At 43.7% G+C, this 17,500-nt stretch overlaps 1 protein-coding gene across 1 annotated transcript in view; it reads right to left on the bottom strand.

Moving 5' to 3' along the window:
- Positions 1-17,500, bottom strand: part of PPP1R21 (protein phosphatase 1 regulatory subunit 21) — a 448,835-nt gene that overhangs the window by 347,030 nt on the left and 84,305 nt on the right. The window contains exon 5 of the mRNA XM_069234042.1: positions 12,163-12,327. Within this exon, the coding sequence (XP_069090143.1) occupies positions 12,163-12,327 (165 nt within the window). The remainder of the gene's footprint in view (positions 1-12,162; positions 12,328-17,500) is intronic.

Below are 17,500 nucleotides of genomic sequence, written 5' to 3'. Positions count from 1 at the left end.
GTCAGGGTGATCTGCCAGTACCCTGAAGTAAGATCAAACGTACTCAGGAACTTGGCAGCACCTAGCCTGTCCACGAGCTCATCAGCTCGGGGGATGGGGTGAGCATCAGTCCGTGTGACTGAGTTGAGACCCCGGTAGTCCACACAGAACCGGAGCTCTGGCTTCGCACCTAGGGCAGTAGCCTTAGGGACCAACACCACTGGGCTGGCCCAGGGACTACTGGATTTCTCGATAACCCCTAGAGTCAACATCTTGGAGACCTCCTCCTTGATGCTGGCCTTCACCTTATCCGATAACCTGTAAATTTTGTTCTTCACAGGGAGACTGTCACCAGTGTCAATATCATGAACACAGAGGTGGGTCAGCCCAGGAGTAAGGGAGAACAGGGGGGAGAACTGCTCCAACAACTCATAGCAGTCTCCTTTCTGGTTTAGAGTCAGGGAGTCAGACAGAATGACCCCGCTTACTGACCCATCACCTTCTTGGGCAGAGAGGAGGTCGGGGAGAGGTTCACTCTCCTCTTCCGTTCCTTCATCTGTGACCAGAAGCATGTTGATCTCCGACCTCTCAAAATGAGCTTTTAGTCGGTTCACATGGAGCACCCTTAGGGGATTCCTAGGGGTTTGGAGGTCCACTAGGTAAGTGGCCTCCCCTTTCCGCTCCTTTATTTCAAATGGGCCAGACCAGCGGTCCTGGAGAGCTCTGGGCTCTACTGGCTCCATTACCCACACTTTGTCTCCAGGTTGAAACTCTACCAGGGTGGCCTTCTGGTCATACCAGTGTTTCATTACCTCTTGACTGGCCTCAAGGTTACTTTGGGCCTCTTTCCAGAAGCGGGTCATCTGGTTGCGGAGGGCCAACATATAGCTGACCACATCCTGAGGGGGTGTCTTTGGAGCTTTCTCCAATCCCTCCTGGACAATGCTTAAGGGTCCCCTGACAGGGTACCCGTAGAGAAGCTCAAAGGGACTGAACCCTACCCCCTTCTGGGGGACCTCTCTGTAAGCAAAGCGAAGGCATGGTAAGAGGACGTCCCACTTACGCCTCATGGTCTCAGGGAGGCCACCAATCATGCCCTTCAGGGTCTTGTTGAATCTCTCCACAAGACCATTAGACTGGGGGTGATAGGGGGTGGTGAACTTGTAAGTTACACCACACGCATCCCACAGAGACTTCATGTATGCAGACATGAAGTTAGTGCCTCTGTCAGACACTATTTCCTTGGGGAATCCCACACGGGTAAATATCCCCATCAGGGTTCTGGCCACCACCGGTGCAGTAACGATCCTCAGAGGGATTGCCTCTGGGTAACGGGTGGCATGGTCCACCAAAACCAGGATGAACCTGTTGCCTAAGGCAGTTTTGGGGTCCAAGGGACCAACAATGTTGATGTCCACCCTTTCAAAGGGGGTGCCAACGACAGGAAGTGGAATCAGGGGGGTTTTAACCCTTTTGCCTGCTTTACCACTGGCCTGGCAGGTAGGACAAGATCTGCAGAACTTATCTGAGTGTGTCCTCATTTTGGGCCAATAAAAGTGGGTGACAAGCCTGTTAAAGGTCTTGTCCTGCCCCAAATGTCCTGCCAGGGGAATGTCGTGAGCCAGACCCAGTAGGAAGGTTCTGTAACATTTCGGGGACCACCAGCATACGTGCTGCCCCAAAGGCCGGAACCTTAGGCTCACTGTAGAGGAGATCATTCTCCCAATATAGGTGGTGAGCGCCAGAGGCGTCGCCTGCTGCCTGGTTTGAGGCTTGTTTCCTCAAACCTTCCAGAGTGGGACATTCTTTCTGCGCCTTGCAGAATTCCTCCCTGGTGGGTCCACCCTCCACTTGCCAGCCAGCAAGCTCAGGTAAGTCACCTAGGGCGGCAATGTCTTCCCCAGTTGGCTCGGGAGCCTCCTCCTCAGGAGCCCCGTCAGCCACTGTGGGAACTTCTGGGGCCGGTTTCCCGTGCCCCTGGTCCCTCCTCCTGGCAGCTCTCTGGGCCATTGTTCCAGGCTCCAGATGCCCTTGACTTCCCTCTCGGTCAGCCATGGACCGTGTGGTCATGCAGGCCCACTCAGGTAACCCTAACATCTCCAGGTGAGACCTGAGCTCCACTTCTTTCCAAGCAGTGTGCTCAAGATCATTGCCTAACAGACAATCTACAGGCATGGCAGGACTCACAGCTACTTTCAGAGTACCAGAGACCCGCCCCACTCAAAGGGAACCAGAGCCACCGGTAGGTGACTCTCGCGATTGTCAGCGACTCTGACCTGGTGGAATGTATTAGGTACTATCTGCTCTGTTGACACCAGCTGACTCTTGATAGTAGTCATACTGGCTCCTGTGTCACGCAGAGCCTCCACCTTCTGCCCATCAATGGTGACCCACTGCCGGTACTTGGAAGTATTTTTGGGCATGTGGGCCTTGGGCACCATTTCTCCTTCTCCCAGGGACACTAGGGAAATCTCTACCTGCTCCCCAAAGCTACTTGGGTCCATCTCCCCCCCGAGCGCTACACTAGTCAACCCAGGTGCCTGTCCGGTAGTGGACGGTGCCCTCTTGGGGCACTGTGGATCGCCTTTGTAGTGACCATACTGGTAACACTCCATGCATTTGGGGCTAGATTTCCCTGACCTGTCATATGTCCCTGGCTTTTTCCCAAATTTGGAAAAGGAAGGGTTGCCACCCCCTCCCTGGGAATTCTTTTGGGGGCCTTTGGAGAGTTCCTTATCTGCAAGTTTATCTCCCCCCTCTTTCTTCTGTTGGGAACCCTGACCACCTTTGTGGGAGTCCCCCCCAGGTACCTTCTTGGACACTCTGGTGCTAACCCAGAGGTCCGCCTCCTCAGCAAGCTTCCTGGGATCAGTCAGCTTACTATCCACTAGGTGCTGGCGCAACTCTGTATAAGTAGTATTAAGCATATGCTCTCTCAGAATCAAGTCATATAAACCTTTATAATCTGCTACTTTGTTGCCCCGCACCCATCCATTCAGTGCCTTACTGGAGAAATCAAAGAAATCTACCCATGTTTGTGGGGTTTGTTTGGTGCTGTCCCTGAACCTGACGGTATCCCTCAGGGGTCAGCCCAAACTTGGCAAGTAAAGTGGCTTTCTGAAGTGGGTATGTGTTTTGATCAGGTTGATCCAATGTGAGAAGTGTGTCCCTCCCCAATGGCGGCACATAACCCCACATAGCTACCCCCCATTGCCCTTCAGGAACCTCATGAGCCCTTAGTGCAACTTCATAAGCAGCTAACCATTTATCTAGGTCATCTCCCACCACAAAACTGGGCACCACATTTTTGGGTATACGAACCTTCTTTTCTCCAGCAGGTCCTGTCTGTATGCTGCCACCATTATTGCTGGATTCAGACTGTCTCGCCTTGATCTCCAGCTCCTTGAGACTCAGTTCATGAGCCAACAATAGTTTATTTTCAGCCAAAGCTCTTTCAGCTTCCACCTGTTTGGCTGCTCTTTCAGCTTCCGCTTGTTTGGCTGCCCTTTCAGCTTCTGCTTGAATCTGTTTGGCTGTTCTTTCAGCTTCAATCTGTTTGGCTGCTCTTTCAGCCTCAGCTTGTTTGGCTTCTCTCTCTGCCCTCCTCTCCTCCTGTTGAGCCTCAGTTTTCAGTTTTGCCATTTGCAATTGGAACTCCCTTTCCTCTCTCCTTTCCTCTGCGGTCAGGCTTTGAATAGAGACACTGCTCCCTGGTCTGGAAGGGGGCACAATTGCAATGGTAACACCATCCACAGATAGTGAAAATTCCTCTGAGGGGCCATGTTCTGGCTCCTATTCCTCATCATCCTCTAAATGGGCTTCTGCCCAGGCCCTCAGCGCCACTTGAAAGTCCTCCTTTCTGGAGGCCCCTTGGGTGGGTACCCTCAATGCCCTGCAGAATCCTCTTAGTTGTTTGACCGTATATGCATCCAACTGGACTAGGTCAAAGTCCCCTGTCTGAGACCCAGTCAGAGACATGTTGAGTGAGGATTTAGTTTTTGAAAATTGTCAGGAAAAAAAATCAGGTTTTCAAAAAGAGATAAAAACCAAGTTGACCTTCAACTGTGGGTAGGTAGTGAAATACTTAGCTACTGTATGTCACTGCACAAATACAAGTCCTATCCTCACCGCTGATCACCAATGTTAGAAATGGTTTTTTTGGTTGGCAGTCAGGTTACCCCCTGTCCAAGCAAAAGCCCTCACTCTAGTCAGGGTAAGTCACACACAATCCAAGATTATCCTGTGCCCACCCTCTGGTAGCTTGGCACGAGCAGTCAGGCTTAACTTAGAAGGCAATGTGTAAAGTATTTGTGCAATAAATCATACAATACCACCATATAGCACCACAAAAATACACCACACAGTGTTTAGAAAAATATATAATATTTATCAGGATAATTGTAGGTCAAAAAAGAATAAAGTTGCAATGGGAAATTGTAGAGATATCACTGAAAAGTGATATAAAGTGTCTTAAGTCTTTAGAATATAAACAAAGTCTCTTTCAAGCACAAGTACCTGGTTTAGCGTGGAAAAATCTCCTCAGAGGGCCACAAGAGAAGAGGTGCGTGGAAAAAGGGTGTGTGCGTCGATTCCTCCCTAGCACACACGTACTTGCGTCGTTATTTTCCACGCGGGGAAGTCGGGCGTCGTTTTCCGGCGCGCGGACAGTCTCTTTCTGTGGATCGCGGGGATTACCAGATGTCCCGGGTCTGTGCGTGGATTTTCCTGCTTGTTCTCCGGCTGCGCGTCGAAATTACGATCTCATGGCAGGCGTCGCGTCGATTTCTCCTCTAGACTTCGATCTGCGGGGCTGCGCGTTGAAATTACGATCTCATGGCAGGCGTCGCGTCGATTTCTCCTCTAGAGGTCGGGCGGCGTTGTCCTTGCGAGGCCGTGCGTCGGATCTTCGATCGTCCCAAGAGCGTCGCGTCGATCAGCGTCGGAGTGCGGCGTTTTTCTCGCCGCGAAACAAGCTGTGCGTCGAAATTTTCGGCGCACGGAGCGTCCAAGTAAAAGAGAGAAGTCTTTTTGGTCCTGAGACTTCAAGGAACAGGAGGCAAGCTCTATCCAAGCCCTTGGAGAGCACTTTCACAGCCAGACAAGAGTTCATCAAGGCAGCAGGGCAACAGCAAGGCAGCAGTCCTTTGTAGAAAGCAGGCAGGTGAGTCCTTTGAGCAGCCAGGCAGTTCTTCTTGGCAGGATGTAGTTTCTGGTTCAGGTTTCTTCTCCAGCAAGTGTCTGATGAGGTAGGGCAGAGGCCCTGTTTTATACCCAAATGTGCCTTTGAAGTGGGGGAGACTTCAAAGAGTGGCTAAGAAGTGTACCAGGTCCCCTTTCAGTTCAATCCTGTCTGCCAGGGTCCCAGTAGGGGGTGTGGCAGTCCTTTGTGTGAGAGCAGGCCCCTCCACCCTCCCAGCCCAGGAAGACCCATTCAAAATGCAGATGTATGCAAGTGAGGCTGAGTACCCTGTGTTTGGGGTGTGTGAGTGAACGCACAAGGAGCTGTCAACCAAGCCCAGCCAGACGTGGATTGTAAGGCACAGAAGGATTTAAGTGCAAAGAAATGCTCACTTTCTAAAAGTGGCATTTCTAGAATAGTAATATTAAATCCGACTTCACCAGTCAGCAGGATTTTGTATCACCATTCTGGCCATACTAAATATGACCTTCCTGCTCCTGTCAGATCAGCAGCTGCCACTTCAACAGTGTATGAGGGCAGCCCCAATGTTAGCCTATGAAGGGAGCAGGCCTCACAGTAGTGTAAAAACGAATTTAGGAGTTTTACACTACCAGGACATTTAACTACACAGGTACATGTCCTGCCTTTTACCCACACAGCACCCTGCTCTAGGGGTTACCTAGGGCACACATTAAGGGTGACTTATATGTAGAAAAAGGGGAGTTCTAGGCTTGGCAAGTGCTTTTAAATGCAAAGTCGAGGTGGCAGTGAAACTGCACACACAGGCCTTGCAATGGCAGGCCTGAGACAAGGAAAAGGGGCTACTTAAGTGGGTGGCACAACCAGTGCTGCGGGCCCACTAGTAGCATTTAATTCACCAGCCCTATGCACATAAAGTGCACCTTACTAGGGACTTATAAGTAAATTAATAGTCCAATCAGGTATGATTCCAGGTTACCATGTTTTAGGGGAGAGAGCATATGCACTTTAGCCCTGGTTAGCAGGGGTAAAGTGCGCAGAATCTATAAACCAGCAAAAACAGTGTCCAAAAAGTGGAGGGAGGCAGGCAAAAAGTTAGGGGTGACTACCCTAAGGCTGTCAGGTCTAACAGTGTGGCTCTCATACAATATGTTGATGATATTTTGTTGGCAGCTGATACCCCGGAGCAATGTGAAAAGTGCACTTTGTCCTTACTTTCTTTTCTTGCTTCACACCATCATAAAGTGTCACGAAAGAAATTGCAATATTGTAGACCAAAGGTAACCTATTTAGGTCACCTTTTGTCTAAGGAGGGCCGTGCACTTACATCAGATCGTATTCAAGCAATTTTAGACACACCAGTACCCTCTACTCAGAAAGATGTTCGTGCATTCCTTGGTCTTACTTCTTTTTGTAGGCAATGGATATTAGGGTTTTCACACATTGCCAAACCTTTGCTAGCACTTTTGACTAAAGATACTCCAATGCCCCTCCCATGGACAGATGAATGTGAGACTGCTTTCCGGCAGCTGCGACAAGCCCTTTGTTCTGCACCAGTGTTAGGTACTCCAGATTACATGAAGCCTTTTGCACTTTACGTACACGAGAAAGATGGATGTGCATTGTCAGTTTTAGTACAGACACATGGCAATAAGCAGCGTCCCTGTGCATATTTTTCAGCAGTACTTGATCCTGTCGCTCAAGCGTTGCCTGGGTGTTTTCGCTCCGTTGCCGCAACAGCTGTCTCAATACGTCAGAGTGAAGGGATAGTTTTGTCACATAAGCTGTTGGTGCTAGTACCCCATGCGGTTGATGCTCTTTTAAATCAAACAAAGACACAACATTTAACTAGCGCCCGTATGACAGGTTATGAGTTGACACTGTTGGCTCCTCACATTACACTGAAGAGATGTGCGACACTAAATCCAGCTACTTTGTTGCCATATCCGGTGACTCAGCCTCAGTCACAAGAAACACATGATTGTATATTCCTTACCGAAGAACAGACAAAGGGTCGTGTTGATTTACAAGATACGCCCCTTTTAGTTGTAGACGGGGAACTGTGGGTTGATGGGTCTTGTTTGAAGTTGCCAGATGGTACGACCTCAGCTGCATATGCAATCACCACAATACACACGGTAGTGGAGACAGCTCGTATACCACAGAAGTCAGCTCAAGTAGCTGAACTAATACCTTTGACACGAGCATGTGAGCTTAGTACTGATTTAAGTGTGAACATTTACACAGACAGCCGCTATGCTTTTGGAGTGGCTCATGATTTTGGTTTGCTTTGGAAGGAGAGAGGTTTTCTCACATCCCACGGGATGCAGATAATGCACGGAGAATTAGTGCATAACCTCTTGACTGCATTGACATATCCAAATAAACTAGCTATTGTGAAATGTAGTGCACATAAGAAAGTGACCGATAAGATAGGGCAAGGTAATGCTCTTGCAGACCGTGTAGCACGTGAGACTGTGATGCAGCGAAGTACTACTTCTATGTATGTAGTGAAGTCACAAGCTGAACGTTGGCATAATGCTAGACAAGACGTATTAGATATACAGAAATCTCCTTCTGTGAAAGAACGTGAGCAACGGTCTAAAGATGGAGAATTGGATGATGAGGGCTGTTGGCGGAATAAGCAGATGGATAAATGGAAATTGCCTATAGCTTTTGTACAACCTATGGTTCAGATGGCACATGGGCTGGCACATGTTGGAGCTTCAACAATAACGAAGTTGCTTACGCAAGTTTGGGAGCATCCAGAAATTTCCAGTACAGCTAAGAGAGTAGTACAGTCTTGTTTGATCTGCTTACAATACAATCCTGGAAAAGGGACACGTACTCCTGCAGGAGGGTTTGCTACACCAACTGCACCTTTTGAAATTCTACAAATGGATTATATTCAGCTTGAACGCTGCAACAATTTAAAGTATGTCTTGGTGGTGGTTTGTGCCTTCAGTAAATGGATAGAGGCGTACCCCACAAAGGATAATACTGCCATTACCACAGCGAAGGTGCTTTTGAAAGAATTTTTCCCTAGGTTTGGTGTTTGCAGACTTTTATGGAGTGATAACGGACCTCATTTTGTTGGGGAAGTTATTAAGTATGTCGTGAAAGGATTAGGGATCAAACAGAAGTTCCATGCGGTTTTCCACCCACAATCAGCAGGGTTGGTGGAAAGGTATAATGCTACATTGAAGCTGAAATTAGCGAAGATACAGGCTTCCACATCCTTAACTTGGACAGATGCATTACCATTGGCATTATTGTCTATTAGGTCAGTGCCACACTCCCGACTTGGCCTTAGCCCCTATGAAGTAGTATTTGGGAGACCAATGAATATTTGGGGAGTTCCTAAACCAAAATCTGTATATGATGTACCTTGTGTCCTGATGAATGATTATTTGGCACAGTTAACCGACAATTTGGTTTCTATTCATCAACAGGTTCGAGAAGCACTTCCTGACAGATCTACAGGTGAAGGCCATGAACTCCGACCTGGTGACCAGGTGATGATTAAGTCTTTTGAAAGATCAAGCAGCTTGGAACCAAGGTGGCGAGGCCCAGAACAGGTGCTCCTTGCGACAAGGACAGCAGTTCGAGTGACGAACCGAAAGAATTGGGTCCATAGTACTCACTGCAAGAGAGTGCTACCTACCTTGGTGGAACCTGCTGTGCTGACCGATCATCGAGAGATTTTGACTACGGAGAAAGGCCGTGCTATATCACCTGACGAATCTGCAGAGGTCTTCCCGGACCATACGACTTCTGGAGTGTCGCGATATAATTTGAGACCAAGGAAAGAATCTGAAAATTGTTTTGAAAAGACTGGTTGAGCTACCGCCCTGGGTTAGTGAAACGGAGAGCCAATGTGGCAAGGGGGGTGGATCAGCCGTGCATTAGAGTAGTGACACCCGTCTTGGCCCGTGGTGAAGAAATCAGCGGCTGCCCAGGGATAAGAGCTCCAACAATTGTTTTTAATTCATTTCTGAAAGGGTCGATTATCACTGTTGCTAAAATGAATAACAAATTGATCATTAGTATTATGGGGTTTGTTGTTGTTTTGGTGGTTACAGCAACAATCACCTGGTTTATTGAAAAGAAGTCTCCTGCTCGTGAGTTTTTTGTTGCCACTACTCCAGTACCAGAGGATCACTATTACTTTACGCTTCCCTATCAGGAGCAGAGGCACCGTCAATCGTATTTCAATAATACTTTCATTCAGATGTTGCATCATACTCATAATGCTACAAATACTACTAACTGTTGGGTATGTGGAATGATACCTGTGCATCAAAAGAAAGGAGGAACACCTTTCATTCCTCTTCCTTTTTCACACAATGGTTCTTGTCAAGCTTGGTACATGATTTTGTTTGCATCTGGAAAACGTACAGAGGGCGGACTTCTTTTTCGCCTTAATAAAGTATGCTACCAAGACAAAGATGGGTATCCCCAAGCTAAAGGAACTAAATGGGAATTGGAAGAGTATCAACCGGACAATGTTTCAATACCATATGTCTTCACAAATATACAAGACTCTGACAAGAAAGAACAATTTGTGCTTTCTGTTACAAAAACTAAAGCAGATTTATGTATACGAAGCATTGGACGAATTCCAGTAGGAATAAGCGATTGTACCTTGATTTTAACTATTGAGAGTGTAAATAATAGCAGTTTTACAGCTTCACATAATACATATTTTGTTTGTGGTAACTATGGATATTACCAACTACCTGTTGGAAGGTCCTGTGTGTAATAATTGCAATATTTTTTACATGCTGTATCTGTATTCAGTGTGGTCCAATGTTCTGCTCCATGTGTATTACTGCTTGTATGCCTACCAAAAAAAAATATTACAGAAATGAAGGCACAACACATGTTAGATAAGGAAATAGCTGAATTGATGAGCATAAATATACAAGATGAATATTTAGATTATCCCAGAAAGACGAATGTCTTCAGCTAATGCTGAAAGGGTCGTCTGTTGTAATTTAGCAGTGATTAGATTAAGCATTAGCAGAAGACATCTTGTATTTAGTAACTATTGTGAACATTTTGCGGAATCCATTTTGTATTCATGGCAGCCATTTTCTCTGCTACATGCTGCCATGTGCTCACCATGTGCTCTGTCCTACCTTTCTGTTAACTGCTCTTGAAATCTGCCTAGTGACAAGTTATATTTAGCATCTCTTACTTTCGCACATGCTCAGTAAGGTCTGCAGCTGTTAGTGCTTGGAAACTGTTAGCTCCTCCTACCTGTCGACTGTGCATTTTCCACATGACCTTACATGTATACAAGTCTTGTTTCCATAATTGTACCATCTCCTTTTAGCCCCTGTGTGGGTATAAAAGGACCATGCTCTCTCAGTTCAGTGTGCTACTTCAGACATTACCCAAGGGTGCTGTCTGAACTGTAGTACCACCTCATGAGGTTAATAAACTTTTGTCTTTTATTCCAGTTTCTGTGCCAACTTCTTTCTACATGGTCTGAGGACTTTGTGCAGAGAAAGGTGAACCCCTTTCACTAGTAGGCCTTGCTGAGGCTTACTTCAACACTTTTTTCTCTTGGCTGATGAAAGTAGCTTGGGCATACCTCATTAAGTAATGACTGGGACGAGGAAGGGGAGGAGGGGTAATGCTCAAATCACTTACCAGTAATCTTCATTACTTTGACTCCTCTTTACTTGTTTTAGTGCGAAGCATGTGTTTCCTTTATCAGCCTCTAACTAGGGGCTTAGCAGAAACAGGAAGCACTTCAAGGAGGTATGGGGTTTATGGGTAATTCCTACATTGGTAACAGAAATACTGAACAGCTTGAAGAAGTAGCATGTAGAGAAAGGGCACATTCATTCAATAAGTAAGTACGGAGACGAGCAGGTAGGAATTGGTGTAATTATTAAGATTATCGGTAAGTAATTTGAATATTATCTAACAAATCTCAAGTTGTTCCTGGTCAGGCATAGCTAGTCTTTTCAATCCAGGTGTGGTATTTTGCAAAAAAATATAATTTTGCTTTTTTATCATTATAAATAAACACTATAGGTCCTGGAAAGCAAAGAAAAAACAGAAATGAATACGCTTCTTATACAGGTAACTTGAGATCTCAGTTAACTGTTCCTTGAGGTAGTTTAAACTTTTTTGAAATTGGTCTATCTTTAATCCAGCCAATCTTATAGATCTTTGTGATGTACCCCTATGGGTGTTCTTTGTCGGCATGAGGTCGCATCGTGGTCCTTGTGCACCCATGGTCCCTACCAACATATAGGCTTATGGGCCTGATTTAGATATTGGCAGACGAGTTACTCCTTCATTGCGGTGATGGATATCCCGACCGCCGCAATCTAAATCCCATAAAATATAATGGGATTTATATTTAGGCAGACAGGATATCTGTCACCGTTGTGATTGAGTAACTCGTCCACCAATATCTAAATCAGGCCCTATGTCTGTCTATGGAATGTCAAGGTTTTTGTCTGTGAAAATCTGATCATTGTGGTCTCTGTTGATCTATACAAGATAACAGTGTGGAGGAGAGTCTACAGTGTGGCACAACAAGGGTAGGATCAGCACAAGAGATGGCATACTGTATCTGAGAGATCATGAAGAGATTAAGGAAAGTTACAGGTAACTTGTGTCAGGTGATTTGAAGGATTACTGGATGACTATGAGGGTGAACAATGGAGAATTATGTGACATCATTAAAACAGTAAGCAGTTACTGTTGTGAGTTCATGAAGGGAGACAACTGAGAAAAAGAAGGAGATCATGAGCGGACCCACTGAAAATAAATGCAATTTTGTATGGTACTGGTAGTTATCACCTTTAACGATGCAGATTTTATAGAAGAGATGATCAGAGGCAGAAAGCAGGACAAAGGAGTGTCATATAAAGGTCAAAATTAGTTTTGAAGAAGAAATTAGGCAGTGATGAAAATAAGGCCAAAGATATAGAGGGGAGAAGAAAGAATATGACTTAAAAGAAATTAGGCCAAAACTCAATGATGTGAATAATTAACCTTACTTCCAGTTTTGCTTTCTCATTTTGCAGCTTCTCAATGTTTTCCATGTACTTCTGGGTCAGTCCACTCAGTACAGCTTGATGTTGCGCAGCCTCCTTCTCTAAGGTCGCCAATTTAGTTTGAAGTGCCTCTTCAATTTGTTTGTGTTTTTCATCTACCTCAAAAAACTAAATGCAGAAACAAGACATTATTTTTTGCTGCACATCTATAAAAGTATCACCAACAACTATGCTTTTTAATGCTTCATATTCTATGGAGAAATAACACTTATACAAACATCTCAGCTTTGCCCCCAATCCTCCAGCCACCCCTATTTTAAGCACAATCTACAGACCAAAAGGCCCCCACTAAACTTGGGTAAGCCCTGATGCCGCTCCATCTGAATTTTAGAAAGAATAAGCTGAGCTAAATTTGTCCATGTTCGGGGATCCCTGGAAAAGTAGGATAAGAAACAGATCCAGTGCTAAATTTATTCCTTCTGCTAATAGTAAATGGTAAAGAGCTCCGATGCAAATACTACAGATCTAAGGCACAAACCACAAGAATTCAAGCAAAATAGCATCACTGAGAATTGTTTCTAGGGCAGATTTTCAAATGCGGGCCAGATGTGCAAAGCCCTATGACCAACATTGATTTCCCAAGTAAACACACATTGGCAAAATGCATCCATGAAATAAACAGTGAAATATGTGATGATTTACAATACTTTTGAGATGTAAAATGGTCTCACATGGATTTCAATACAAGTACTTAACTGAAGGCAGAAAAATAAGAAAAGAGGCAATGGCATGCAATAAGAGAGAAATACTCCTCTGAGTGGAACCAAAACCACTTTCACTTTCCACTTTCACTTTCACAAATGAGTACTTAAGTTTTGTCACTTGATATTTAAAGATCAGCTGTGCGGAGCAGATACAAAGTGTCTCAAAACCGGGACTTTAGAATCCAATATTACCATAAAACGAAATCCTGAATAATATGTCCACAAAAATTTAAAACATTAAAATTAACATGACAAATAAAAAGATTTTACCTCTGAGTGGAAGCAAAACCACTTTAAGTATGAGTTAAAGAACTGGTAAGAACAGACGCAGACAGACAGGTGTGTTGCCAAGCTAGACCTAAAAATATCTAGAGAATCCTAGAGAAAGCTGGAATTACAATTCGCAATGACAATGGCACTGCCTGCTGTCACTGATAATATGACCTACATGCCTAAAGGTAAGAAACTCTTTCGAAACTTTGGATCGCGAAACCCCTCATGGCCATGCAAATTCTGTCTGAGTACTTGACAGCTGAGATGTTGTATATTTTCAAAAGAATGCAAGATTCTGCCTTGTCAAAGTCAGGTACTTAACTACAAACAAACCTGCCTGTATTTCCGGGCATTTGATTTGTAATCTTAACTCGTCACTTGACCAGCAATTAGACAGAAACAGTTGTTCTTACAGTCTGCCTGCATCCAACTCTACGATTAGATAATGGCCCTGATGCTCCAGGGATCCATGTGGTCCAGCCATCCCTGGATCTCTGTGCCTCCAGATCAACTTAAAGAACACCTTAGAGGAGATGTAATGTGCACAGTCATTGCAAGGCTTCATAATATAGAGGCCCGAGAAATATGGCCTGATTTGATGAAGCCATAAGGTCTCAAATAATTATCAACTGTATGAAGGGTAAATGATCAAATGTAAAATCCTCTCAAGTAGCAGTGAGAGCTCCACCTAGTGCGCAACCAAATGGCTGGCTTATCATTCTCAGAAGACTGCCGTGATCTTGAAGTGGCAGACCTTGAGCTGACCTAGTGAGCAAATGGCATATCATGAAATATGGCCTCCTGTGTGTGTATCTCTTCAAGCCAGTGGCCAGACAGCTGTGGTACGTGAAAGAAACTAATCTGTGCTGGTACCATCCAGCCTGGTCTCACACAAAAAAGCACCATGAGCACACCCAACAAGTAGAATACATGTTATGAGGACCACCAGGCAGGGCAGTCTCGGTTTTGAGTTTTTTTCTGTTAAGCCTCAGGGCTGCTGAAGTAATCCACATATATTGTTAAAGCTGCTGAAGATATTGCATAATCTTCATCCCATTTTAGTGATCTGCAAAACTTTTACATGAGTATATGACTATGAAGGTAGAGTAAATCTCCTTACTCTAGTAATATTTTTAATAGAGTCAGAGGTCCGAACCTCATAGGTAAGACAATGAGGGGCACTGGGACCGTATGATTGACGTGCAAACTGAAGCAATTTTTTCTTTTACATTTCATGTAAGAGTTTTTTGTTTAAATTAACAGAAAATATGTACAGTACTTTCTACAATGGATGTTCCTCTCCCCTTTCCCAAAGCAGTCGCAACAAACTCAATCTGTCACAAATTCCCATCTAACATCTGATATAACTAATGTGCACATACATGTTTGCTCTAGATTAACTGGCCATCGTGTCATAAAAGCAGCTAGTAATGGTGGCTATTTACACTTACTCTCCCATGGCCTGGCAGCTCTAATGCTCTCCAGAGTTTGCAATTACATCATTACTTGTGCATTAGCATCAAGTGTCCTATAATTAATCACTGTGCTAAAGCAAGTGATGTCAACTACGGATGGGGCAAGTCTCCCACATTTTAAAGTCCAATTATAATTGCTTCCACGGTTTATTGACATTCTCTTTAACTAGTGAACTGAAGTCTCTTATTAAGCTTTATTGTAGCATACTCGGTTTCCCTTATTCTCAGTTCCAGAATTCTCCCTTGTTACTTTCTTTTGGTCAAGAGACTCGTTTCAGTTTTGTACTATTTTATAAGGTATTACTAAAGACAGCTTTAGCTGATCAATACCAGCTAACAACAGCTTTCGCTGTCTGAATACTTCATATCACTAATTATTCAAAACGAGTATGATAAGTACAGAGATAGGTGAGGTTTTGGTAATTTAACCTGCAGCTATTAGTATTTATGTGATTTTCTTGGTTTGCTTTAACAGCAAGAATATGGCATTTCATGGATGGCTATACTGCCCCATTCGTGTTGCCACTGGGTTTCGTGATGGGGCTCAAGTAGTTTTTTGCTAGACAAAAGTCAGTGTGTGCTCTTTGATCTGTTTACTTTTCTGACAGGATGGCATTTTAATTACTGGTTTATGACTGTATAGTGAGAGAAAAGCATGCTGTTTAGGTTCTTTATTCTGTTATGAAAAAAGATTGCTATTTGCTAATCAACCATGTGCAATCATTTCTTTTACTCTCCTGGGTTTTTGGATTTAGAGCTATTTTTGATGACAAACTAAAGATGTGTACTCACATAGGTTTTCTTAAAGAAACTTAAAAACTTTTCCAAAAGCATCTAATATGCAATATATTTCAGTGTATGCCATTTAAGATTGCACATTACATTGTAAACTTCATCTTGTCTCTCCTTTTTATAAAACAGTTAAACTGTGAAGTCAAGTCCAGAAAGAGGGTCAACTCCCAGTTTCCATGCGGTTGTAGCTCAATATGTTGATTTACTATAGAATGTTATTTCTAGGACAGCTGGGCACAAAAACACACAAAGTCGCCTATTATCACACAATTCTAACAAAAAACAACCCTATTCACTTTGCCAATGCTTATCTTATATCCTGATAAGGACCTGCCTTTCTTGATCATTTGTAATCTTTAGAAAGAATCACTACATGCCATGTACAATGTAAACAAGATGTAATTCACACACAATAACTGTTTTTCATATTTATTGGCATTCCATTTATATCTGGTCAACCTCCGACCTGGCATGCCAACGTTTCTAGGGCTTGTGCACTGAGAAACAGAGAGAAATGGCAATGTCATCCTTGTAAAACTCTGTAAATAGAATTGCATGAATCTCCTTGATCGCAACGGAACTTGAGCTCGCATGGTTTTATAGTTTCTTGATTCATTCGATACACATTTTTAGTAAAGTCAAATTCTTACAGGGATGCAGGAGTGGCAATTTTATACGATCATTGACTGAAAATAGCGCATGGGAGCCATCAACTTTGTTACTCTTATTCTTCTCATTTATCAGAGGAAATTCTACTTGAAATTGATCAGACTCAGTTCAGGTGTATAGTGTGCCACATTACATTCTGCATGCCATAATCTTCACCAAGATTTTAAAAATTGTGTTTACTAGAGAGAATGGGTATTAGTTGGAACCATTATGTTAGGTTTCTGGACGGCTTAAAGATCGTGATCATAAATGCTTCTGTCACTGGGTGAAAGAGCCCATCTGCAAAAGACACGGCTGTATAAGTGGTGGAAGAAGCTATCAGCAAACGTCATATAAATTATGCAAGAAAGGCATCGAGCCCAGACTCCTTGATCATACGTTTCTGAAAAGTTGCATTCACTTCCTCTAAAGCAAACGGCCATGTCATTTTGAACACTTCTGTGGTGAAGAGTTTTGAGCTGTTAAGTAGCTGGAAGTAAATGTCCAATTCTTGCTGATCTGGGAAACACCCTATATTATTATTGAGATATTTAGATTACATGCTGCATTTATGGCCCTTTGATCAGTTGTAATCTCCCTTCAAGCCATCTTCGTATATTACTACATCTGTTTTTGCTTAACAAATTGAGCAAAGGTACTTCGACATGTATTACCTTGTTTTTAATATCTACGTCCTGCCCTCTTGTGCAAGGACAATGCCTTCTCTGTATATAGTATGCTTGGAAAATGTTTGATGTTATTAGATTTTTGTAAACTTGTGACTAAGGTTCCAAAAGTATCTGCTTCAGAGCTTTAATAGTCGTCTGTTGGTCTTCCTAAATATGCGTTTCTGCTTTTTTTGTACAAACATTTCAAAATAATCAAATTTCTCAACACTTCCTTTGAAGGATCCCACACAATTTACAATGTGATTTCTCCTTTGCTATTCCTAAAGAAATGTTCCTGACTTTTCTCGGCCACTTGAAGAAACGGGTGTTGTTGTATTGTTTTGAGATGAGAGGTTTTGTATTTGAATCGCATGCACCTGTAGGCACTACTGGGCGAGTCATCACACGCAGCACGTCAGCATTTTGGCTTCTCACACAAAAATGAGAAGAGTGGAGCATTAGGTTAGAAAGCTTTATGTCTGAGAAAATAATTTGTAGTCTTCACTGGAATGAAAAATCACCACATGGAAGCAATTTTTAAATCCGTCCCATGATCAAGAATCTGTTGGAGAGCTAATAAAATATACATATTTTTGTACTCAATGACGTCCTCAACAGGATGTTGGGAAACAAATATTAGCATTTTTGAGCACACAAGAAAGCTGTAATACATCATTTGCTTCTCACGACCATACCAGATTTCGTACCTGGGATATCGTCT

The sequence above is a fragment of the Pleurodeles waltl genome, chromosome 5, assembly GCF_031143425.1.
Source record: "Pleurodeles waltl isolate 20211129_DDA chromosome 5, aPleWal1.hap1.20221129, whole genome shotgun sequence".
Classification (NCBI taxonomy): domain Eukaryota; kingdom Metazoa; phylum Chordata; class Amphibia; order Caudata; family Salamandridae; genus Pleurodeles; species Pleurodeles waltl.
This window is presented reverse-complemented; position numbering and strand designations above follow the sequence as displayed.